The sequence below is a fragment of the Neolamprologus multifasciatus genome, chromosome 18 (assembly GCF_963576455.1).
Source record: "Neolamprologus multifasciatus chromosome 18, fNeoMul1.2, whole genome shotgun sequence".
Taxonomy (NCBI): Eukaryota; Metazoa; Chordata; class Actinopteri; order Cichliformes; family Cichlidae; genus Neolamprologus; species Neolamprologus multifasciatus.
Window position 1 is genome coordinate 10,750,743 of NC_140456.1, and position 24,870 is coordinate 10,775,612.

The window sequence follows — 24,870 nt, forward strand, 5'->3', positions numbered from 1 at the left end:
ATTATTTTTCAAACTCTTCATAAATCTGCAGAAAACCATCAGAAATCTGCCCGATGTGCCAGTTTACACTAGATCTTTGGTATGACTTCACCCTTTCATTCTCCGCAGGTGGGTTATCTGGTCGGAAGCAACGGCCAGCCTCTCTTGCCTCAGTACCTGAGCGACCTGGACAGCGCTCTGATCCCCGTCATTCACGGCGGGGCGTGTCAACTGAGCGAGGGCCCGGTGGTCATGGAGCTGATCTTCTACATCCTGGAGATCATCTCTTAGGAACTTCAGACATCCCACCAACCTGCACCCCTTCTCACCTCCAAACTTCTTCTTCTTCTTTTTTTCTGACATCATCTCCCTTCGGCCGTTTGCACTTCAAAAGAGCCCGAAAACTGTGCCGTGCCCGGCAGGGTAGCATTCCTCAAGCCAAACCTATGCATCCACCCACGGTCTGAGGAAGCTCTGAATAGGATCACCTGTCACCTCAGTCAGGATGTCTCCACAGATCACACTGTGTCCGTCCTGATACCCACACTTTTGCTGCTTCTGAGAAGCTGCCACGCGACGAGCGTCAGGCGGCCGATGTTGTGCAGTTTGTCCTCAGATAGCGAACGCATCCAGGAAGGGATGAAGGCACTAAGTAAAACTTTCTTATCTCATTCGGAGTTTAAGTAAGAAGAGTGTTTATTACAATGACAGGGTCACAGGGTGTTTAGCCTTGTTATAAATTAGTAAACCAGTGCCATTAGAATCGTGTCTGTGAACATAAAAGCTGAGCGTGATGAATTGTGGGATTTATTAAGCCTCTCAACTTTTCTCTTAAATGCAGCTTTAGCTTCATGATTTTAGACAAATGAGTGAATTATGAAATGAGTAAAACCAGGGTGTGTGTGAATAGGATGATGAATTATTCTGTCTATTATCAGAGGAGCTGTAGAATTAACAATCAACTCCATCTATTTCCTGGTTTAAGAGCTGCAGAGTTTTTAAGGAGAAAGCACTCTCTCCTTTCTACCAGACACAAAGTGATCAGTGACGTCTCTGTAATTGCAGCCGTCCTCACAGGTCAGGACACCCTGAGCTCTCGTGCATTTTGACAAAGAGACACATTATTCCCTAAAGGTCGCCTTAACACTGTGAGAGTAAAGCTGAAACGGCCATGGCTGCACAAATACAAACTAATCAACCAGAAGTAGTGACTAAATTACGAGCAGAACTGTGACAGATAAGACCTCTCCTGCAGTGACACACAGCCTTCAATCAATCAAATGCTATGAGAGAATGGAGGATAATACAGCCTTTAATACCAATTGAAAGAGCCACAAGTTTTGGTTAAACGTGCTGCAATTCTGCCCTTTGGTACATAAAGCAGCACTCCAGAGCTCAAAATATCAGTTGGGGCCAAATGGTTAATTTTGGTCTCTAAACACAAAAGAAATCAAATAAACTACAACAGCGGTTCCATCTTATAATCTAACCTGCAGATATGTTTTGACCGGTTAGACTTAATACTATTTTATTAAAATCTGCTAGTTATGAGCTGGTCATCATATGTGAATCACATTGTGATGCACGACATGACACTGGTGATTGAGCACAAAAAGTCACCAGGAAGGTGTTTGCTGAGGTCGTGAAGAATGAGCCAAGAGCCAAGCAAGTTTTTTTTTTCTTACAGCCACAGGACTCGCCCCCTGGTGGCCATTACAAAAAATGCACCTGCACAGCGATGGAAACTACATTCATGGCTCCTGCTCGGATGCTCCTTAAGTGTGGGTATCGGGACTGACCTCCTGCTTCCTGATCGCACATCACTGTGGCAGCTGGAGGTCCTGAAGCATTGAATTCTGGGTAAAACCTGCCTCTGTGTAGCACGGATGCTGGTGCAAGGGAGAGTCATATCCGTTACTGAAAAGTTTGGACTATTTCTGTTTCAAAACAGTACTAATCATCGTGGAAGGAGGTGGTGATTTCTTTCCTTTTTTTTATTTTATTTTTTTTTTGCACCGTGGTGCTCAGTGCCTGCAGTAGTGTTTCATCAAGGGAGAAAAGGAAAACCATTTCAGATTCACTTCAGAAGCTTTACTCATCAGTCACCAGATGCTTTACTTCACTCGTTGTACATACTTTTGTAGGCAGGACGATTTCTCCTTGATCACGCCTGAAACATCTGTAGCCTCCAGAGATCCCAGTATTATCGTTCAGACAGCTGATTTAAATAAAGGTTCCGATGCTTTATCGATAATCAATCTGTACATAAATGTGCGAGGGGGTGGGGTGGGGGGGAGAGAGAGTCAGTTTTTAATCTCATCAGTCATTCAGTGTTGGTTCAGCAGAGGTCGAAAAAATCTTCACCTCATTTTTGTCTTTTTAATCATAACGAGAATAACTGATATATATAATATTATTATATATAAATAAACTGTATTACCTTGCAGATGCAGTGCACTGGATTTAAGCCATTTACAGGAGAGTTAAAGTGAGCATCAGGGTGTCCTGGAAGTAAGAGGTCAGTATTTGTCGAGACTTAAATGACCCGAAGCTGAATGTATCTCATCTCAAGTTGTCTGCATCCTTCCAAACCTCGAAGTCAAGACTTCTCTAAACACCCTGAACCTCTGAGGTGTTTTCTAAAATCAGGCACGTTAGAGGTTCACCGTCTGATCTTGACTCTGCTCTCCTTCAACAACATGGACCTGGACAAGAAGTCTAAGAATGTATTCCTCATGTTTCTGTTTAAATCTGCAAAATGTGCTCTTGTTTCTGACGAGACCGATCACAAAAATGGGAAAAAAAAACAAAACCCACCCTGCTGTGTTTAAAAAGCTCTGTACAGTAACCATTCTGCATTATGCTAATTTCTCCATTGTTAATTGTGCTGATGTAAAACAATCTCGAGTGAGAATCAGACAATCAGAGGAAAATCTGCAGAAGAGCCGACGCTTGACGTTTAAATCTGACCTGTAGCCGCTCTGCATTCATTTATTAATCAGAATCTTTTAGGAGCTACTGTAGCAAAGTAACGTTTAGTTTAAAAGGACAAAAAAAGGTCAAAGTTCACCACTTCTGGGTTATTTTACTGTGATCATACCAGAAGCAGTGTGGTTCAATCACTGTGTTTCTTTAAAAAATTAAATAAATTAGCATAATGAAAAGGGGGGCACGAGGATCTATTTTTCTGACTCGCTCTTTTGTTACTGTTTAATTCTTTTTTTTCCTTTTTGCATTATCTGAAGTGTGCAATATGCCCGAAATCCAAAAAAAGAAGAAAAAAAGGTGCAATTTGTTTGAAAAAGTAGCATTTGTTTTGTATTCAGTTGTAAGATGTTACTGTTTAAACCTATAACACTGCATGCAAACAGAAATGAGCCGGAAAAGGCGACTGGAGCGAGTCAACTTTGCATTTCAACAGTCAGAAAATTCTCCACAAAAATATGAACTTGTTTAGTTCTTTATTATTATTTTTTTTAATAAATCAGTTTGAAAAGCCAAAAAGCCTGTTCATCTTTCCCCCTCCTTTGTCAAAAAATACTGTAGTATATGTAAAATAAAAACTTATAGAAAATTGAGATGAGTATTTGTTATTTTTTTTTATGTTTGAAAAAACTTGACAGTACACATTTAAAACAGAATTTTTTTTTATTGGTTCGTTTTAGAGCAGGATCAGCAGATTCAGTCAAAAATCAAAGAACTGATTCTGTTAATTATGAAGCATTTTAGAAACCAAATCATGATCTGTGTGAAAGTCTATATGGTAAAAACTAAAACATTTTAATGGCTTCCACACAGGAAGCGATGACAGGCGACATAACGGTTGGTGAGGGCAAAGTGGGCGTATCCCGAGATGAGCTTTACTCAACTTCAATCAACTTCGGCCAATAAGAGCACAAGACACCGTTAATTGACATATCACAGTGCGGTAAATGCGTTAGAGGGTTACCTAGGCAACCGGGGTCTAGAAAGTCCACCAGCGACGACCCTTTTAGCTTCAAGGCTACGCGTGATGAGTGACATCGCTTCCTGCGTGGACCCAGCTTCAGTATTTTGATCAGTGTTTACTGTAAACTGAACTTTTTTCCTTTATACTAAAAATTAGGCGCAGATTTTAAAAAAAAGAAAATTAGAAGAAGCGGAAACTGAAATGTGTGACCATGGTAGTAATAATAATAATAATAATAATAATAATGATGATGATAATAATGATGCAGACAGTCTGAGGTACACCTGCTTGAGGTGGGATTTACGTCGTTGGCTCAGTTAAACTTGTATGGCTTCTTCTGCGTTCATTTTTTAAAGGGTTAGTTCACTCAGTATTATTGGAAGCATTCGTTTTCTTGCCTCACTTGAATCGACATTAACCTCCTAATGAATTTAAGGCTGTCCATTTACCCATTTATGTACTACATGCAGAGAGTTTGCTACAGCTCTTGGCACATTTCAGACACTACATGGATGTAACACAGCAACTGCACAGAAGTCTCTTTAGCTGCAAAATACTCCAAAACAGGGTTGCAAAGTAGAAACAAAGAGCTGAAAGACACTGCAGAGTCATGTGAAACGACTCCGTTTCAGTCATTTGAGGCATTTTAAGGCAGCTGGGAAAGACTCCGCTTAGAGCTTTATCTTAACTCGAATTCACCATGGCAATTCATTCAGTCAACTGTTTCTGAATGACATGTGAAAAAGTGCTTGGCTTGACGTGGTTTGGTAATTTGAGTGAACTGACCCTTTATTAAAACACTGAGAGGTTTCACTCCCAATATTCAGTTTCACTGAGGTTTTACTCCCAATATTCAGTTTCCCTCACATGAGATGGTCCATAGATTTCAAAAGTAGTGACAAACATTCCTGTTGAGACTCTATGACAGCACATGAGGGCCATTTTAAATAAACAATGGAGCCAAATTTCCGACTTATTCTTTGAAACATTGCTCGACTTTGCAAGGCTGGTTTAACCTCATCGCACTGTACATAAATATGTGATTCGATTGGTGTTTGTTGAATAACAATGACGTTACAGAAACTGACATATTCTTGAAAACTAAAGTGAAAAAAAATTCCACCCCTTAAAATTTCAAAATTTATTAAATTTTCCCCTGTGAACTCAAAACTTTAAAGTGGAGCTAGTGTGTTTTATCTTTTATTTCCTGTTTTATATATATGCTAGCCAAAGTTTCAAATAATCAGGGCAGTATACCTAAAACACAGAAACTTGAAGCTGGTGTATGCAAGGGGCAGCCAATCAGAAGGAAACTGACTTAATATAGGGGGAGGAGCTAAAACAGCTTGTTTCAGACAGAATTGACTGGTGGGCGACACCTAAATAAATTATTCAGGAATTATTGTGAACTGTGGATTATGAAAACCACCCAGGCCCCCATATGCTGTCAAAAGAATAAAACCAGAAGACTAGAGCTGCTTTTGCTTCAGGTTAGGTTAGCTGAGCATAATGACTGAGACAGCCAGTGGTGAGTCTTTTTAAAGGTTCTAAACTCCTTCTACAAAATGAGTGGGTAGAAATAAATATAAAATGTGTTCATCTGTGACCTTCAAAAACTAGTAGTTGTATTTTTAAACAGGATTCAATTTGCAGCCCCCTTCCAGTTTTATGCAAAGCTAGGCTAAGCTTAGAGTTTCCTGACATTTAAATCTTTCTTTCTTTCTGTTCCTTTACACAATGCTTTTTAAAGTCGATCCTGTGTACTCTCCTCCTCATTATTCGACATTATTCGTCTCCAGTTTTTGTGCTATTCAGTGTAAACAAGTCAAATGCACCTAAAACGGCAGGCAGGTGAGTGTGCAGTTTAGTGACCACAATTAGAGGACTTGCAGCGCATGTGAAATGTGTGGTCTCTAAAATAACGATCGTACCTTGTGTAATCTGGTCATTTCTTGGCTTACTTTCCTGTTAAATAAACATGAGGTGGCTACTGCAATATCTGCCTGACGTTTTCACACCAAAGTCTGTGACAGACTGTAACTGAGCGGAAAATGTACTGAAAACTCCCAACAGCCCAGGCTGTAATTATATAATTTAAATGTATATATCGTAACAGATTTGGCAGCTAAAGGCAGCTTTCAAATACGCAGGATTTTACAGCAACTGTGATTACTTTGGTATTAGTGCATAGGTGCAGTTCTAGATACCACAAGGACTATTTACACATTCTTTGATATATTAACTAAAAGTTACGTCAGGCAGCAGGATCAGCTTAACTCAACACCGGCCCCCTTTGTCACTCGCAAAGGACACCATGCTGGACCCACACATCAGGAAACAGTCCAGGCAGCTGTGATCTTTGCCTGAGTGTTTTTCAATCTCAAAGAGAGGCCCTCATCGCATTCCGCTGGAGGCAGACACGAGGTTCACGTCTCCATAAGGCAGCTCCGTGTCTCCTGCTGAGTGAAGGGGAGCGTGTGTGTCGTGCAAATGTGCAAAAGATACTACAAGACCCGTGTAGGTCTGAGTCCAAACTGAACAACAGACCGTCTTCAGAACTTCCCAAACCACCTTCATCATCTCCTCCTCTTCTCCCTCTGAGTGTTTTTGATTGAGTTCCTCACATCTGCAGGGCAAAGACATCACCAGTATCAGTCAAGGAGGAATTAAACATAAAATAATCAAATACAACAAAACCTATCTGTAAATAACTAGATTTTAAGGATTTTTTTTTTTTTTGCTGAAGCTGTTTTCACAGATGCACTGCAGACATTAACTTTTCTGGAGGTCAAGTGTTCTGAAAATCTTGTAAATGCAATAATTCAACGTAATACAAAGTGATGTAGGATTCTGGGACTGATCCGATGGCTGTGTCTACTTTGAGGCTGAGGGGTTGCCAATTTAGTTTTTTTGTTTTTTCCCCCCCTATTAGTAGCATTGAGCAACAATATTATAGGATATATCATAATTTCAGCAGCAAAACTATACAACCTAATGTGTGAGAAACATTGGTACTCTGGATGTTGGATCTTTTTTCTTCTAATTCACTAGATCAAACCTGAAAAAGTGTGTTTGGGGTACATTTTAAGGCATCGATCTGGGACAGGTGACCAAAAGAAACCAAAGCAAAAGTCTCTTCACCTACATTGTGATGGCAGGCTCATCTTCTAGCTATGATTGTGAATGTAAACCGTATAATTACCTTCTTCTTGCACTTCATCTTCAGTCTTGCAGTAACATCTAAACAAGAACCTACCAAAAAAGAAAGGACAGGTAAAGCTCTGAGAACATTTTACAAAACCACACACACCTGGCTACCAACATAACCTTGTGTGTCCATAATTTTATAAAATATGAAACAAAACAAAAAAAAACCCTTAACAACAAATTAGTAAAATTAACTAAACAAGCAGAAAAAAGGCAAATAAACTATAAAAGCAAGTAAATTAAAGAAAGCCATTCTAAGTAAAGCTGAAGTCATTGAGGGTTGATCATATTCTAGTTACCGAGCTTTTTCATATCTTTATATGTTACCTGCGACTGGTCGATCACCAGCCAGCGCTCCGTGCTCGTCTGCATGTCCTGACCGCTAAGAGGCTCCCGCAGTCTGACCTTCACTTCAATGCGACCCCCTGTGGGTTTCCGTCCGTCCATCACCTGGCACACGAAACACCGTGATCACATCCTAATCCTCTCAGACAAACGGCCTCCTGATTTCTGTCTTAACGAATTAACTTAAAAACACCACAGATCAATCTCCTTATCCTTTCAAACTGAATGTCATTCACCTCGACAATCTCCCTGATTTCACTGTGGGACTCCAGCTTGTCCAGCTTCAGCAGGGCTGTTCCGATCGGCTTGTCGCTCCGCAAGAAACCGCTGTGAGACGACAGACACGGTTACACTGATGAGCCACAGCTAAGGACAGCGTTTATGAAATAAGAAAAATCAAGGTTTAACCTCTAAACATCCACCAAGTCATTGGCAACCCATTCAACATCCACTGAAATAGAAAACCTCTCTATAGAAAAACTGTGATGCCAAAATAAACAAGACATCATTTAACATGTAGGATCATCTGGTTTCTGAACATCTGCTCATTCAGCATGTGTGTCATTTTTATTCTCTTTGTTAATCTGCACTTCTTCCTTCTAAAAGCTTTCTAAAAACTACCCTGATCTTAAGCCCACACAGCAGAGCCAGCTGACACATTTATATAATTACACTGTGATAAGAAACTAAACCTGAAGACTCTCATCAGAGATTCTGGTTATTATGCCTTTCCACTTTCAGATCTTCTTTTTTGCAGCATATTGAAACATCACCAGTAATCCCTCACAGTAAACACCCACTAGCACAACTGATTTGACTAATTTCCCACATTTATCTGAAATAAACAGGTACAATTACAGCCCTTCTTGTGTCAAAGTCCCATTGTTGTAACATGCTAATGACTAAAGAGCCAGCAGCTGCTCGAAAAGTTCTCACAGCACATTTTAAATACTCACTACGTGTCGCATGCTGTCCGACCAGCAGCTCCTGGGACTCACCCTTTGTGCAGCAGCTCTAGTTTGAGGCCTTTAGCCGTCACCACCCTCCTGAAGCCGCGATGGTTGCGGTTGATTTGAAGCTTGAAACTCTGGTTGTATTCTGACAAAAAGAGACAACAAAAAAGTCAACATCGCTCAGCAAAATGAAGCAGTTTAGAGGACAACAAATAAAGCCAACATGGAAATATTAGGGAATTCTACCCAACTCCTTAAGAGAGTTTTTAAAAAGTACCACAACTTTAAAACCAAAATGATCTCGCATGAAAATGAACCTAAAATAAGGCTCGGTTTGGTTTGAACAGCAAAAATGCTTGTGTCCTTAAAAAAAAGAAAGAAACATTTATACACTCTGGAACTAGAAAAAAAATCCCACAACTAAAGCACACCTGAAGCAAGAGTCATGTCTCACCTGGGGAGTTAGTGTTCTTGATGACAGCTGTTTTGAGTTTCTGTGGCTGCTCCTGGTGGCAGCAAAACAGCAGATGAAACTTTAGCAAAAACACTCACTGGTGTTAATTTTTAAAAAGGTGGAATTTGAGGCTCTTACCGTGCTGGGATAGGGGAACTCAAACTTGACGTAAGCATCCAGATCGTTTGCTTGGATTCCTGCAGGAGGAAGAAAAGCAAAAAGCATGAAACTTTTGTTTTACCCACTTTGAGGTGTGACCTTCGACTCAATCTATGGAAAATCAGTCTGAGTAACTGATTCAAGATCACTGGTTTGTTCTATGAGTAGAATTCCCCGTTTATCCCTGTTCATCCTCCTGTTTTATTGCTGAGGGGGAAAAAAACAAAACCAGGAAAAACAGGAAAAACTGATAAATGCAGATTTTTACCACTGGGAGCAGGAAGATTCATCCCTTTTACGATAATAACAACCATGTCAGTGCTGCTCAGCTCTGGAAATATCCTGAAAACAACAACAGGAAAAAAAGCAGGGAGAAAGTCTAGTGATTTATTGTATCTGCTTCAAAAGTGTATTATGTTGTATACACTTTTACAAACAAATAGAAAACTTTTTCTCTAAAATTTGTTTAGTGCAAGCAAAAGATGAAGGCATGTATGAAATTATTTACTACCCCTTTAATATATTAACCATCTATTAAAATAAATGGATGGCAGATTATTTGCTAACTTTATAACTAATGAATAACTCAGCAGGAGTAAAGAATTGATGGCAAATGTTCCCACTTGGCTATGCGAAATGACTTCTCCTCAAAATGATGTTTAGGAGGAGGCAGACCCCTCGACTGAGCCAACTTCAAGACTTCCATACTCTTCTTACAGCTTTCAGCCATTTTCTCAAACCTAAAAAAAAACATGAAAAAAAGGAATAAAACCTTTTCATGTTTCATGTCATCAATCATTCAACAATTAATTTAGAGTTTAAATGTAAATCTCTGTAGGTGACGAGGAAGCTTACTTTGTTGTTTCAGTGACGTTTCCCAGGTGTTTGAACTGCTCGGAGTAAGTTAAACATTTCTAAATGAAGGAAGAAAGCCAGGAGAAATCTTAACACCTTAACATTCTCCTCCTTATAGGAAGAGGGTCACAGTTTGGAGAAACCAGAGGCAGAAAATCTGTTTCTGGCAGCAGAAATTATTCATAAACAAACATATCAGAGAGCTGAAAAGTTTCTTCTGAAGTGAAATCTTGTTAATAGTTTAAAGGCATAAATACATTTATTTAAAATCAAAAATAATCTGTAGAATTTGGCCGAAGAAAAATCTAATTCTGTTAAATTTCAAAAATAACTTTTTATAAAGACTCTGCTGCGGTTTTACCTCGTGCTGCTCTTTCAGGATCTTGGCCAGCTGCGTATAAACTTCCTCGGCTTTCTCTGAGATCTGCACGTCGCTATGGTGAACCAGGATGAAGTCTTCGTCTTCGTCACCAGGAGGCGACGGTACCTGCAGGCAGAGAGAGAGAGAGAGAGCGAGCATTTTTAGCCTGTGTTTGTGGCTCCTAGGCTTCTAAGAGCAACTGGTGGAGAGTCCAAGATTTTAAGCCCTATGGGAATGTCCCCAAAGAGGGTCATGGATCCCCTATTGATCCTCTACCTAATCACACGAGCCAAGCTTAAAATCTGGGACTCTCCACCAGTTGCTCTTAGAACTGAAGAAGCTTCTCGGATGAGAGGTGAAACGTCTTCAAGGAAACTTAAAGAAGTCCAGACGCTTTTCTTTCCAAGCTCCTTAGTCTACAATGAACTGGATGACTGAGAACCTTCACAGACAAATTTTCCAAACTTTAGTGATAAATAAAATTTCTTATTTTATCTTAAATCTGATCATTTAAACAAAATGAACTTCTGATAACCCTCTTCTCTCCTGTGCGTGTGTATAATTTAACTGTACTGGCCAAAAACTTGTTTTGGGAGTCAGATTTAAATATCTAAAGCCTTCTAAAGCCTGTCATATAACATGCAAGTTTTTAGAAACAAATTGTTGTCTTGTGTTTTGCAGCTTCAACCTAATTCTTACATAAAACAATGAAATTTCAACAACAAACATCAACTTCAACATCAAGGCACATTCAGAACTAACATTCCCACTTAGTCATTTTATCTAACTTTAAATTGTGTTTCTCAAAAAATAATCTGAATCAGGCTGATCTTACTGAGCACCTAAAGACCATTTTCATCACAGCTGCCGTTTTTAGATCTTTTTCTGGAAGTCAGGTTTTTTAATAGCAAAGGCAGCACTGAAGGTGAAGAGCAAGACAGGAAACATGCTCTTCATTTCTTTCTCCAATTTCTCAACATTGATCAGGTTTTGCACTGACGAATGGTGCCCCAGTGTGAGACTATCCACGCAAGCAACATCCTGCGGTGTCTAAGGGAGGGTATTAGGCAGAAACATCTGGACTGTGGTGAAAGCCAGCACAGCACCACCAGATGCCAACACAGTATTTCCTGACCACCTGCCCTTTTTATCAAATTTGCCTCCCTGCAACGTCTTCTACGGCTCCAAAATGAAAACACAGTTGAACGATTGACATTTTAATTCCAGCTCACATTTCAGTTTTTAATAAACAGAAAAACTGAGTGGACTTTCTGTGACTAGTTTCTAAAGAGCAGTAATTAACTCTGTGGTGGTTCAGAGAACCAAACTGAATGATCTTGGTTTTGGCACGCTGGAGCAGGTGCAGCGCTTATCACAGAAGGACAGACAACAGGACTTCTGCTGACAGATTTAAAACCAGCAAACATTAAAGATGTTCTAGAGGTGCACGTGAAAAAAACTTTTGGTTTTTCTGAACCTGTTCTCAGACCTTGTAATCTACAACCTGAATGAAGCCTATTTTTAACTGTAAGCAGGTTTTGGTTAATCCAGATATGAAGCGTAGATCCACTGTCTGCTCACCGTGCTGATGTCCACAGTTTTGCCGCTGCGTGCCGCCTCGATCATGGGCTCGAAGCCCTTGGCGGTGCGGAGAAAAATCTTTGCCTGCTCCATATCATTTTTCTGCTTCGCCTGCAGCGCAGCCTTCATGTATTGCTTCTTTCGACCCTCCAAGAACTCCAGCTGCTGAACAGCTGAAAAATGAAGACAGAACAGACACAAAGCGAAGTAGTTTATAGATCTGTAATAAGCCCCTAGGTTCTTCAGTCAGTCAGTACTTCTCTCCATCTACCTCGTCTAAAACCTTTTCAGTACGAGTTGAGAGGATGTTCTGTTAAAGAGTTTCTCAGGAGCCAAAAGAGTCTCTGGGTTTTCAGAGGATATCTTATATCCTTCAGACTTAAACTCTTGTGTCTTACCTGCTTGTGAGAGTCCTTCTCCGATGGTTGTCCTGTCAGGTGAAGCTGATGGAGTCCTCTTCTGTTCGTGACCTGCTGTGGGAATGTCTAAAGTGGGCTTCTTTGGCTCTTCAGGAGCAGCAGGCTTTGCCTACACAGACAAAAAACTCCAGTCAATTTTTCCACAGGAACCAAATATTTAATTACCTTGTAATTCTGTGATCCTACCAATTCTTCCTTTGCCTCATCCTCTTCCTCATCTGCTACTTCAGCAGCATCACTAGAGGCAAGCTTATTAGCTGCCTCCAGAGCAGCAACAATCCCCTCCTCAGCTCCCACTGCCTTCTGGCCAGGGATTGGAGGAAAGCCTGTAAGAAAAGGTGTTCACTGACCTTTTCAGCTTAGCAGAACAAAGAAATGTCCATGTATTTGTGCTGCAGCAATAATAGAAGTATACAAAGTAATCCTGCACTACAGAACTGAGCACATAAATATAATTGGGCTTTATAGAGTTAAATTTAACTTGGAAAAATAAAAAACATGTATCTCACCAGGGGGAACCGGCAGCTCGTCAAAGTTGACTGCTTTTCCTGCTTTGTGAGCTCGGATGGCGCTCTGGTATTGCTGCAGGAGGTGGGAGTTTAAAAATATGTTAGCAGCAGAGCCAATCCTCTCATCGGGGGGTAAACGTAGAAGTTTGCTGATTCTAAGTGCTGGGAGTCTATGCCTTTGTTATTATGTCTGTCACTTTAATTTATTGCCTCGTTTTATTTACTCATACCCACATAATTATTCGAGATTTTAAAGTCTTAGACACAAACAAATCCAAGCTTCAACAAAAAAGGGAAAGAGGATGGTCTGTCTCACATTTTGGAGCGGGCCCGTTTTCACTCATCCAATACAATCCTGAACATTTCCAGAACTTTTTACCCAACAGAGGTCCCCGTAAGAACACAAATGTCCTTCGCAGCTGGATCACATATAAATCTCTTTGTAATTAGCTTAATTAGTTTAGTATGCTGCCTCCAGCGCTTTCTTTTCAGGCATTCGCCTCATCTACAAACAAACAATACTTCAAGTAATCCAAGTCTTGCTCTGTGCTAGATGTGAAGAATAATAATTGTGGAACAAATCCCGTTCTGATTCTGTTCAAAGTGTGCAGTTCGTGTGTGGAAACGACCCAAGATTGCATGAAAAATAAAACGCTGTGTCTATGTCAGAGAGAGGACGAGCGTGACACAGCTTTAGTAACAGAGCACTTTGACAGTAAGGACAGACTTCAGAAGTTTCTCCTGTTACCTTGGCAATACGGTCGTGCATTCGGGCCTTGCGGTCGTCTCCGCTGGCCTTGGCCTGTGCAGACGCCTCCATGTACTTGGCTCGTCTCTGCTCAAGAGCCTCCAGCACATCTTTAGGAGCTGAAGGGGCTGAAAGAAAAAAATAAATAAATAAAATAAATTAGAGCTAAAAATGTATGCTGTTACATACAAGAGGTTAAAGCATGTTATCATTTGTCTGTTGTCATGTCTGATAAAAATAACAATCAAAAAAACAGGTTTTTGTGTTTTCCCAGCAGTGTTTGGTAGATGAAACAGAAATATCTTTTACAAAAGCCTTTTATTCTAAAAGTATCAATAAAAACACAAAACTGTTATTAATCATAATCAGTAACAACTAAATAAATAAAAATCAGTATCTGAGTGAATCTGCGTATGTATTGGGAGACTGGTAAAATCATTTGGGGGCTGTGTCTGGAAGGGTCCACAGCAAAAATAAGATTTAAAAACTGCCAAATCAACCAGAACTACCCACTGTAGCGACCCCGTGAACGAGGCAGTAGCTTTATCTGATTGAGTACAGAGGCAATATGGACGTAATGAAAAGACGAATTGTTTGCCAAACAAACAGAAGTTAAAGATGCAAATGTCTCTCGGATGGTGCAGGTAAAATGATCAGATATAAAATACAGTTATTTTGATTCATAGCAATAATAATAATAATAATAATAATAATAATAATAATAATAATAATCTGGAAGAAAAAATTACTTTTCCACACTCCTTTTTGCTACAAAGCTCTTGTTTTACAAGTTAGGCACACCTGTTTCCTTTATAGTGGTGCATTTGCATCCTCCTAAAAACACATGACAGTTCAGTTCAGCTTGAGCCAAGATGGAGAGAGAGAGAGAGAGCCTTTGGTCGACAGATCAAAGGACCATTACAAAACCTGCTGCAGCTCCTTTTGTCTCCATATCTCTGAGGGACCTGGTGTCATTTGTCTATTAGCTGCAGCTCTCTGCTGCGCTCCTGGCCACCATGTAGGTTCAAAAGGCCCAAGTAAACTGTCACCCCAACCTGTTGTTGCCCCCATTTTCACCCTCACAGCGGGTAACTGCCCTTATGAGATGCCTTTCCACTCAAAAATATCTAGCAATATGAGCTTTACTCCTTACCAGACAACCCAGTGTCCCCCACCACCTCCAAATCATATATTTGTGGTTTTTCCATCTTTTGAATTACTATATTTAAAAGTACAAGGAAGTGCCTGTTAAAAGCACAATTCACGTATAATGTTTGTTCAGTTAATTAATAACTCATACATACATATACTACACATTTTTTCACAACACAGGCTCATTGATTTTACTATGAAAGAACCATGGGTGCTTATAAGGACTGTAAATCTCATCTCATCAGCCATGTGACATTTTGTGAATGTTTACTTTTTAATGCAAACAGCTGAATGTTTATCAGAGCTGTGATGTTTGGGGTCACTTCCTGCTACTCATCTTTATGTAAATTAATACAACGCTGTCACCAAACAAACAGCATGTTTTCTTTTGATATAATTTGCTGTATTTTAAGAGAAATAAGCTGAAAACAGAACTACGTGACTGTTAAAAGGATTCCTACCTGGAGCTGCTGCAGCCGGCTGGGTCGGCTGTGTGCTTTGACCAGCGGGAGCTGCAGCCACCGGAGCGGAGCTTCCTCCTGGACATTCAACACAAAAACACAAAGTCAACTGAAACAAAGAGAAAACAAGTTTGTGGAAGATCTGTGTGATCTCTATTGAGGTTCTAGAATAAGGTCCTTTTTAAAAAAAATACTTTTGTTATTAGTAGTTTACTGCATTTTAGATGCATAATTAATGTGACTACATACATACCCCAGTTTAGTGTGTTATAGCTTAAAGTTGAACTATGGTGCTGGTGTACATAGAGGTGTACACCCCCTAGAATTCATGGTAATGTGTTATTACCCATTTGTGTAGGTATTTAGCTACACAAAGTAAAGGATGCATTTTTTGTCTGGAGTCATCCCTTTGCGGGAAAAGGAGTGACAGGAGAGTTAACCAGGAGGGGGGAGACGTGAAAGAAAACAATCAGTGTTCAAAAAAGTGACATGCCAAGCACAGGTGACGGCCATGGCAGACGGTTTTCATTGTTTTGAAAAGTACATTTTAACTTTGGTTCTCCCCCTTTGGCTGGTTGAAGGACCAGAACCGGCACGTGCATGAGTACTCCACAGACCGGTTGTTCCACATATTTTTGACATTGCCCCCTGGTGATGGTAAACATGTAGATGATGGCCTGTGAAGCAGTACACCGAAGAACTGACTGAAACTGAATGTCAAGTCTGAGCTTTTGTCTCAGGTTGATTATTTGTGCATACTCTGACCTCATTATTTACATTTTCTGTCATGTTTAATGTCCACATTAAACATGACAACCCCTGCAACAGCACACACATGACAGAAAATCAGATGAAAAAGATACTTTTTCAATCATTTGTAATGCTGACACAAAACACTAAAAGTGTTTTTTCTGGCTGATGGAATGTTGAGAAATGTTCAGCTTTGGGTAAAACGCTGTCAGAAACTACTTAGGTACTAAACAGAAAAGTTTATTACTGCCTGTGCCAAACAAATATTCACCATACTGATGTGGAGATGTAGTTTAGCCTTGGATGTTACATTTTTGAATAATCTCACCAAAACATCACAGCTGAACAAGCCCCGCCCATCTGTTGTTCAGGCCTTCTGTTTGCAATGGGCAACCAATGAGAAGAAAGTTGGCTTAAAAGGAGAGGAGTTATAACTGAGGTTCTACTCTAAGGCCCAGTATAAGATAAACAATGGCCTATAATAACCCTAACGTAACAGGATAGCAGATTTCTAACCAATTAAGACAACACAGACTGATTGCTTTTACTGTACTTGAACTGGTGCCAGTTCCTTGGAGTGTTCATCATAACAAAACTGAAATTTGACGCTAGTGTTTCTCACCCTGTCCTGGAGGTGAAGGAAGGCCACTCAGATCCACTGACTGTCCTTTTTCCAACGCCTCGATCGCTGCATCGAAACTCTGGATCAAATTTTTTTTTTTTAAAAAAAGGTCAAACATAAAGATGGTCTTTGTGAGGATCCACATTTTTGGCATGTTTCACATTCTTCAGAGAGAAACCCTGCCAACAGACTATGCAGCAACACAGTGTGGGGATAACAACGTGCAGTACTATGCTACTATTTTAACTCTAGATTCAAATAAATGTTTTCTAAATCTTGCAGCACTGAAAGTCAAATCAGACACGAGCGATGAATGTACAGAGGATAACAGACTGCTTTTTCTTTTTTCACCGTGTTTGTTAACTCTACAGGATTTGATGCATGCTCAATAATTCTGGTGAGGCAATCCCAGAAAGTTTGTATGGATGCAGTGTTTTCGGGAGAAAAAACATTTCATCAGTCATCACAGTAAACAAAGAAATTAAATGTTTCTTACCCTGAAAACGCTGCGTACAGATAAACAGAATGAACTTTCTGAGATACTCCAGGGTGTATCAGGAAGGAAATAAAGCTAATGTTCAGAAAAATATAATTACTGTATAATAAAATGACCAAGCATTAGTGGACATCAGTTTGTTTAAGGCTGAAAACTTTAAATGACTCAAATTTCCCACTAAAAAGAAGAACATACAGCAAAGGACACAAAGTGAATCTAGACAGTTGTTGGCGGTAAACCACAACGTTTTTGTTCTGAATTCTTTGCTGTGGATGTTACTTTTCGTTCTATTTTGGTTTGTAGCATTTAAAGTAAATCAACATATTCTTGAAAATGGTGCCACCCTCCTGTAGTACAATCTTTAGGTGGCACCTGGAACAGCTGTCCCTGAAACACCCACCTCACCAGAAGCCATAATCACGCCCTCTAATCACCTTAATCATGGCAGCATACACGACCAAACAGTGATTATACTTCATTGCCTGTTATTTCTCAAAGGTCTATTTAAACACATCAACTGACTTTCAAAAGATTTTCAGTAAACTTGACCTCTGAGCTTCCCCTTGTCACCAAATGTACAAGGCCACCAAAATTTGAAAGGTCCAAGATTTTTAGCATGTACATCTATGACATCTATCAATTTGAAAATCCCACATTGCCACATTTCAAGTTATGTTCACTCGAAATCATTTAATCTGATCACGTCTGATAACAAAGAAAAAAGCTGGTGATACAAGTTTAAAGAACAAAACAAAGAGGACAAGAGCAGTGTGAGGATACGCGCCTCATGAAGGCTCTGATTTCAAAAAGATATCTGGATTAATTAATTCAATTCTTCACGTTTTTTTGAGGGAAAAAAACATTTATTTGAGAAGAATTTAATTCCAGTTTTGCCCCCCCCCATCTCAAAATGTTCCCAGATCCAAATAGACACCAAAAGTTAATAACAGAAAAAAATAAAAAGGAACCAATTCCTGCTTGGTAAAGGTAAGCATTAGATTTTTCTTAAAAATAATCCTGTGAGACATCATGTTGAAAACAGACACACGGTATCTATTATCAAAAATGCAGCTTCTACAACGTTCCTACAGAAGAAACTTCCTCTGCTCAGAAACATTGCTGCACTTCTCATCGGAAAAAGGCTTCGTTCTGTGTATACACACAGATACAAACACGCTAAACAGGAAACAGAAACACCGTTTTGAATTACACTGTTGAAGCCCAGAAAATACACAATTTCTTACAAAGACGTGACAAATGGCTACATGTTTCTGTCTGAAATCCTTTTATCTGATTTAATATAAAAACATCACATTGAAAATGTTTTTAAACCATCTACAACAGACCTGTCAGACCACAATTCAGTCTGCTGGTTATCTGTCCCTTCATTTTGAACACATCACTCATAGCTGCCGGTCTCTGACTTACCTTGCTGGTCTTGAAGTAAAGCTTAGCTTGCTCCACGTCTCCTTGCTTCTTGGCTCTCAGCGCTGCCATCTTGTACTCTTGCTGTCTCTCCAAAAGCATCTTCTTGGTGGCCTTGTTGGCTGAGGGTTCACCGGACAAATCAGATGTCAATTCCCACAGTGAAAGGCCTCATTCATCGCAATAATGAGGAGGGAGAAGACGACGGATTCGCCTCAGCTATACCAGTCATCAGCTTCCCTCCGATCCAAACTCAAATGTGTGCAAACCATTACCAGTTACACATGATCAAATGCATCATAGCATGCTAAAATACAGAAAAAAATATAATCTAAACCTAAAATGTGTTGGTGGTCACTTTATATACCCTGTTTAAGAGTTGAGAAAACTGAGGTCTTTACATAATACATAAATAATAAAAATATAATAATAAATTTTGATGAAGACGGGTTTTTTTCATCGATTGGAAGATTAAAAAACATCTACTTGTTACTGTTCTCTGGTCAGTTTAATCTGACTTGTTTTGATAATCAGAGTCAAGCGTAACAGATATTCTAACACAGACAGACTGCTTTTACTGTGCAGCTCAATTATGCCTATAGCTGTAGTCTCCATGCCAATTCAGAGCAAAGAAAAACACGGTCTAATGTGCAACTCAAGTGAAACTGACCATCTGATTGTGAAACGTCAGCAGCTTCCTCATCGGTTTGCTCCTGAGGAGATGGGAGGCTGCTCAGAGTGGATAGAGCTGCAGAAGACGATTGCTCCTCCTCGCTGCTGGGTGTGATGACATCGGGCGCAGCAGGTGACTGTGGTGATGTGGCCTCCGACTCCCGTGACTGAGAGGGCTGAGGTGGCGATGGTACAGGGGGAGCAGGCCTTGCAGGCACAGCTGGTCGCGGGGCGGCGCTCGAGGCTCCGGTGGCAACAGGTGGCGGGATCTCTGCCTCATTTACAGGCCTTCCTTTTTTCACAGCACCCAACATTGACTCCAACGTCTGTGAGAGAAACCATAAATTCATAAAGTCAACAAAGACGTCATCATGTGTAATAAAAAGGGTTCATCGCAGAAATCTAATCACTTAAGACTCACAAGTGTAAACAATGACCAAGAGGTTTTATGGGCCGGAGTAAGAAATAGATGAAAATCTTTTACATAAGGTGTTTTAAGAAATGCGAACCAAAAGTGCATCTTCTGACTGTGACATAACGAACAACTTGGTGTAAATTCATGCCCTCTGCATGTCGTACCTTCAGACCACGATCATATCTCCTGGCTTTTGAGGACTCCCCTGCTGTCTTGGCGTTCTGCAGGGCTGTCTTGTACATTGCCAACCTCTCCTCCAGGGTGTGTTGGAGGCTGCCGGGGGCTGCCGCAGAGACTTTTACTTCCTCCTACGAGTGTGAGACCAAAACAACCTAAGAAGCAGCTGGAAACATCTGGTTAAAGAAGGAAATGACTCACCGTGCAAAACATGTTGACATAAACAACATATTTTTCAGTTTCTGTCCATCTACATCTTAACCTTATTCATATGCTTAAAATTCGAGGCACGTTAAGCATCCAAAGTTTTTAAAAGACACTAAAATGCAGATGTGAGGAAATACATCACCAGGAATGAAGTCAGACTTACTAGAAGGAATGAAAATAATTTACCTCAACTGCATCTAGTCAACAGAAGCTGATCACGTGCCAGCTGAACAACTGTTGTTTGTGTAAAAATGTAAAATATCTTTGATTTCATATGAAAAAAAATAGGCAGCAAGTTTTATAAAACCTCAACAGGTAGGATGTTTCCTTTCCCTTTCTTTTCAGTTACTGGCAACAGGCAAAAAAAAATCTCCCATTTGACAAACATGTTGATGGTGTCAGTTTCAAGTTTGGCAGAAGTGTATTGTACCTGTGCCGCTGGGGACTCTGGTGTTTCACCCTTAGAAGATTCAGCAGGGGCAGAGGATGTGGAGGAAACATCCTCAGCTTCCTCCTCACCCACCACTTCCTGTAGCTCTGCCTGATAGAGGGGGGAGAAAAAAATGCAACCGATCAACAGTAAGCTTTCTCTGTGCACACACAGAGCTGGATTTCAGAAGCAGCGAGTGGGAGTCACGCTTTCCATCTGTTGTTTGATAAATGGAAATACTGCGAAGCAGAAAGTGCAGAACATAAAAAAAAACAAACCAACTGTAATTTACAGCTTAATAACACCATGTGTGAGCTATAAAACTGACAGGCACAGAGAGGCCAGAGTGAATTTATTTATTTGTTTTTATTGGTTTTAGTTCATGGAGTCAGTTGATAGTGACTGTGAGTTAATATGAGTAAAATGCTGTTCTGTTCCAGTTTTTCAGGGTCAACAAGATGAGCAGTGACTTAGAAAAAGCACACATTTGCCAAAGGAACGTCATCTTTTTGGTTACAGATCACTTTCTGACTACTATACACTCAACGGACACTTCATTAAGTACACCTAGTTCCAGGTTGACCCTCTTTTGCCTTAAGAAATAGATTCTTAGATACTTATATTCAACAAAGTGCTGGAAACATTCCTCAGAAATTCTCAGCCCATGCTGAGATGACAGCATGGAACAGTTACTGTAGATATGCAGGATGCACATCCATATGAATCTCCCATTCCGCCACAACCCAAAGGCGGTCTATTGGATTGGGATCCGCTGACTGTGGAGGCCATTTGAGAACAGTGAACTTGCTGTCATATTCAGGAAACCAGTTTGAGCTCATTTGAGTTTTTGTGATAGGGGATATTATCCTGCTGGAAGCAGCCATCAGAAGCTACACTGTGGTCATAAAGATGGGCAGAAATTACCAGCAACAACATTTAGGTAGGCTGTGGCATTCAAGCAGTGCACCATGGATACTAAGGACCCCAAAGTGAACTGCCACTCGCTGGAGAGTTTCTCTTTTTCAAACCATTCTCTGTAAAGCCCAGAGATGGTTGCATGAGGAAAATCCCAATAGAGCAGTTTCTAAAGTCACTTAAATCACCTTTCTTCTTCATTCTGATGCTCACGCTTGAACTTCAGCAAGTTTTGCTGACCATGTCAACATGCCTAAATGCACTGAGTTGAGGCATGTGAATGGCTGATTAAATATTTGTATTAAAGAGCGGTGGAACAGGTTTAGCCGCGAAAGTGGCCAGTTGGTGTAATTGTGCATTTGTTAAAACACCGCTACAAGAAACTGGAAACCATGACTCCTAAGGAATCTAACACGAAGCACAATTATTGGGTTAGTGAGCCACATCATTCTAAAAGGACGGAATAAAGTGACCTAAAACTTAAACCAGACTGGTCAATGTATTTGTAGACTTTTGATCACCAACAATATCCAAGCTCGCTTTGATTAGGCCGGAAAGTCATTTCCACATCTCTGCCATGTATGGGACTTTATTACTGCACTCAGTAGCCTTTCATCTTTAAATCTATGCAGTTCACTGTTTTAAAGCTCTGGTGTGCACTGAAAACATACCAAGTTATAAAATAAACACATCAGCCTAACTCCTAAATTCACAAGATTTCTGCAGAATTGCTTGCTGGCCTTGCCTAAAGTTTGGGAATGGATCAAATAGAGCAGGTTATTTAAACACTAACCAACAGGTCTTCATCGTCTTCGACATTGTCGTCATCATCATCATCCAGGTCCTTCATACACTCGTCTGCCATTCTTGCGATATCTTCCATGGGTAGGGGACCTACAAGTCAAAACTCAAACTTAAATTAAAATTCTACTTCTAGCACATCCCAACTATGGACAGTACTTGTGTTGTCTTAACGAGGTCTAAGTCAAATTATTTATATACACATTTGTGGTGGCTAAGGTGGCAACCTCCAGAGCTAAAAAACGATGCTGAAGTGCTACAAACTGCAGTTTCTGGAGGCAATTAAAACCCCAGATTTCTACTTAAAATGTTCACATTTACTGCATTAAAAAGTTTGCTTATAGCCTGGTACAAAAAAAACAGTCTTGGCTTCTATGAATAGTTACTACTGAGTAGCTTTTTTTTGGCCTACATTCATCTTTACACTATCTATGGTGTTGATCATATTCAGGACAACTCGGGACTCCCCTCAGGAGATCTAAACCCTGACTTTAGAAGCTTTGAGTTTTTGTTGCAAAAAGAGAGCTAACTTACACGCTGAGTGAGCTTCCAGACTAACAAAGTCTGTGCACCTAACATGCTCACTGACAGTTTTTCTTCAACAAACTCTGATTTTATCTCTGAGTACTGCGTTCCTGCTATACCTTTATTCTTTATTCATTCATTAAGAGTCCCCCCTAGGGTAAAAGATCAAATATGAACAAGAAATATGAAAAACAAACACACGTATCAACAAATTACCCGGCAACAGTGTGTGTGACAGTGGGCAAGAGAGGGAACTTTTACTATATCATTTTCCCCTGATTCTGTCTAACAAGCCACAAAATGAATTTACTTTGCAATGCCTCCATATGACAACACACTGCTGGTCCAAGCAAAGAAATCTCTGATCATACTTTTGGTACCTAATGGTCTTCCTGCATAGCAAATCTGCACAAATAATCAAATTATATTAGCAATAACAATGTCGGCTTCCGCTCAAAATCCAATTACTTACAGGTACACTTCCTGCTGGGCTGCAGCATGCTTTCAGTTAATTTATTTTTAACATTTGGGATGGCTGTGGCACTGGAGCTAGATTTAACTAATTGGTAGATTGGTGGCTATTCTTCCCTGATGCATCCATCAGAGTGTGACTGGATGAATGAGGTTTGTAGTAAGAAACATTACAGAGTACAAAGGAATCCACTGTTAAAATCAGTTCACTAAATATACAAAATTACAAAGGCTGTGAGTGATCTCAATACTGACTACAATAACAGCTAAAATTAAGCAGCTCTACCAACCAACAAACCCTCTGCTTCCTGTTTACACTGACACATAAAGTGTAGTTGCATGATCGTGCAAATCATGTCTAAAGGCAAATTAGTAAATTCAGAGGTTGTGTTCGAAACTGCTAAAACACACACCTGGATGGTGACTGCATTTGTGTGGATGTAGCCTGAGACTGTGAGTGCAGCGCTTAAATGACAGCCAATGTTAGCTGTACCTACCACAGGTGTAGAAGGGCGCGTGTGGAGGTGGGGTTTTCAGAACTTTAAGTTATAACTACTGCACTCACTTTTCCCCTTCTGCCTGGCTTTTCCTCCTGCAGCAGCCTTTTTTCCAGTAATAGCAGCAAGTTCCGCCTCCAAATCCGGGTCGTCCAGGTTTCCGTCCATGCCCATCATCATCTCCTCGGGGTTCAGGTCTACAAACAGACCCATCTAAAAGCAGGAAGTAAGGGGATAAACGTCTCCACGCTGACATATTTCTGAAGAGAAAGCCTCGTGTTTGCAACCTTATGTTTACTGGAGTTGTTACCTGCTTGGCAGCAGCGGCGCCCTGGCCTTTGGGCTGCGGTGCTCTCTTCTTCTTACCAAACATGTTTGTTTTGGTTTCTTGTTGTAGAAATATCCCCTCGGAGACACCCCGGTGGTCCAAACCTCACCTACACGAACACACGTACACTTTAAGAAAATATGTCGGTGTCGTAATCAGTGTCGGTTGCAGTAGTTGTTGAAATCATGTGAGCGGTTGTCAGGTGGCTCCCGAACAGGCTGCAAAAACGAGCTGCCAAACAACGGTGACGTTAGCCCAGCTAGCTGCTAGCCAACCATGTCTGTCGGCTCTTAAGTCTAAAAGTTAATTTATAAACAAGATGGAAACTACTTCTGTATCTGCCCGCCAGGGCTTCAGAGAGACTATCATACCGCGAAAAGACCGTTTATATTTACCTGTTCGTTCACAACTTCATCAGGTAGTTTTCAGAGGAACAGTTTCATTTCTATGCTTTGACATTATAATGGATTTCTTTGAACGCGCATGCGCTAAGCCTGGGAGCACCCTAGTGCTGCTTGAAAGTTGAAGCCCTGAGTCATGTCTGCCAGGCAACGAGGGGGTCCCCACTGACTAAAGAAGCAAAAATACAAGCTACGTTTATTGAGTAAGTCAGGTTTTCCTGCGTGTAAAACATTTGGTAACGAGGTTTTTCATAAATGTATTGACTTACTTCTCTAAGTAGTAACGCAAACATAAATACACTAACTTCAAACAAACATAATACACGATAGTGATGCAGATCCTTAAAAATGCTTTTCTCCAGAAAACAGATAAAAGAGAAAACACAGAGAACAAAATGTTCAAATTCAACAAATATTTCAAGTGACATACTGTCAGAAACTGTCAGATCTAAATCTGTCACACAATTCAAAAACGGTTCAGAGATTTTTACAGATGCTTTTATTTGGTTCATAGTACACATCTTTCTCTTTGCAGTGAAACTTTGAAATAGTCTTTTTATCTACTGCTCAATATTTATTTTATTTTTTCCCCAGGACAGTAGATCA

At 40.3% G+C, this 24,870-nt stretch overlaps 2 protein-coding genes across 9 annotated transcripts in view; one reads left to right on the forward strand and one right to left on the reverse strand.

The window, feature by feature from the left end:
• Positions 1–3,557, forward strand: part of zfyve9a (zinc finger, FYVE domain containing 9a) — a 37,677-nt gene extending 34,120 nt beyond the window's left edge. For all 5 annotated transcript variants that reach the window (XM_085140145.1, XM_085140141.1, XM_085140144.1 and 2 more), the window contains exon 19: positions 109–3,557. In XM_085140145.1, the coding sequence (XP_084996271.1) occupies positions 109–270 (162 nt within the window). In that variant the 3' untranslated portion in view covers positions 271–3,557. The remainder of the gene's footprint in view (positions 1–108) is intronic.
• On the reverse strand, positions 1,959–24,390 carry cc2d1b (coiled-coil and C2 domain containing 1B). Of its 4 annotated transcripts, none has more exons than XM_085140149.1 (26): positions 24,259–24,390; positions 23,846–23,972; positions 23,604–23,748; positions 22,035–22,135; positions 20,327–20,437; positions 19,677–19,820; positions 19,096–19,423; positions 18,429–18,547; positions 16,505–16,583; positions 15,133–15,210; positions 13,520–13,647; positions 12,772–12,844; positions 12,449–12,588; positions 12,242–12,371; positions 11,844–12,016; positions 10,263–10,388; positions 9,902–9,960; positions 9,670–9,786; positions 9,315–9,388; positions 9,026–9,084; positions 8,888–8,939; positions 8,479–8,578; positions 7,717–7,807; positions 7,463–7,585; positions 7,143–7,180; positions 1,959–6,554 (listed from the first exon to the last, which is right to left on the reverse strand). In XM_085140149.1, exons 2-25 carry the CDS (start codon positions 23,906–23,908, stop codon positions 7,169–7,171), a joined length of 2,625 nt encoding a protein of 874 aa, XP_084996275.1. In that variant the 5' UTR covers positions 23,909–23,972; positions 24,259–24,390; the 3' UTR covers positions 1,959–6,554; positions 7,143–7,168. The 4 variants fall into 4 exon arrangements, with proteins under 4 accessions (XP_084996275.1, XP_084996273.1, XP_084996274.1 ...); XM_085140147.1 differs by having other exon boundaries at positions 7,131–7,180; positions 24,259–24,389; XM_085140148.1 differs by lacking the exon at positions 24,259–24,390 and having other exon boundaries at positions 7,131–7,180; positions 23,846–24,212.
• Between the last annotated feature and the right edge of the window lie 480 nt (positions 24,391–24,870).

What these genes read in the sequence shown, in the direction of transcription:
- cc2d1b (XM_085140149.1), bottom strand. Translation starts at nt 23,908, where the DNA reads ATGTTTGGTAAGAAGAAGAGAGCACCGCAGCCCAAAGGCCAGGGCGCC. An exon ending in AGAAGGACTCTCACAAGCAG is followed by an intron (nt 12,017 to 12,241) that starts GTAAGACACAAG and finishes TTCATTTTTCAG; the next exon opens with CTGTTCAGCAGCTGGAGTTC. An exon ending in AAACTGTGGACATCAGCACG is followed by an intron (nt 10,389 to 11,843) that starts GTGAGCAGACAG and finishes CTCTGCCTGCAG; the next exon opens with GTACCGTCGCCTCCTGGTGA.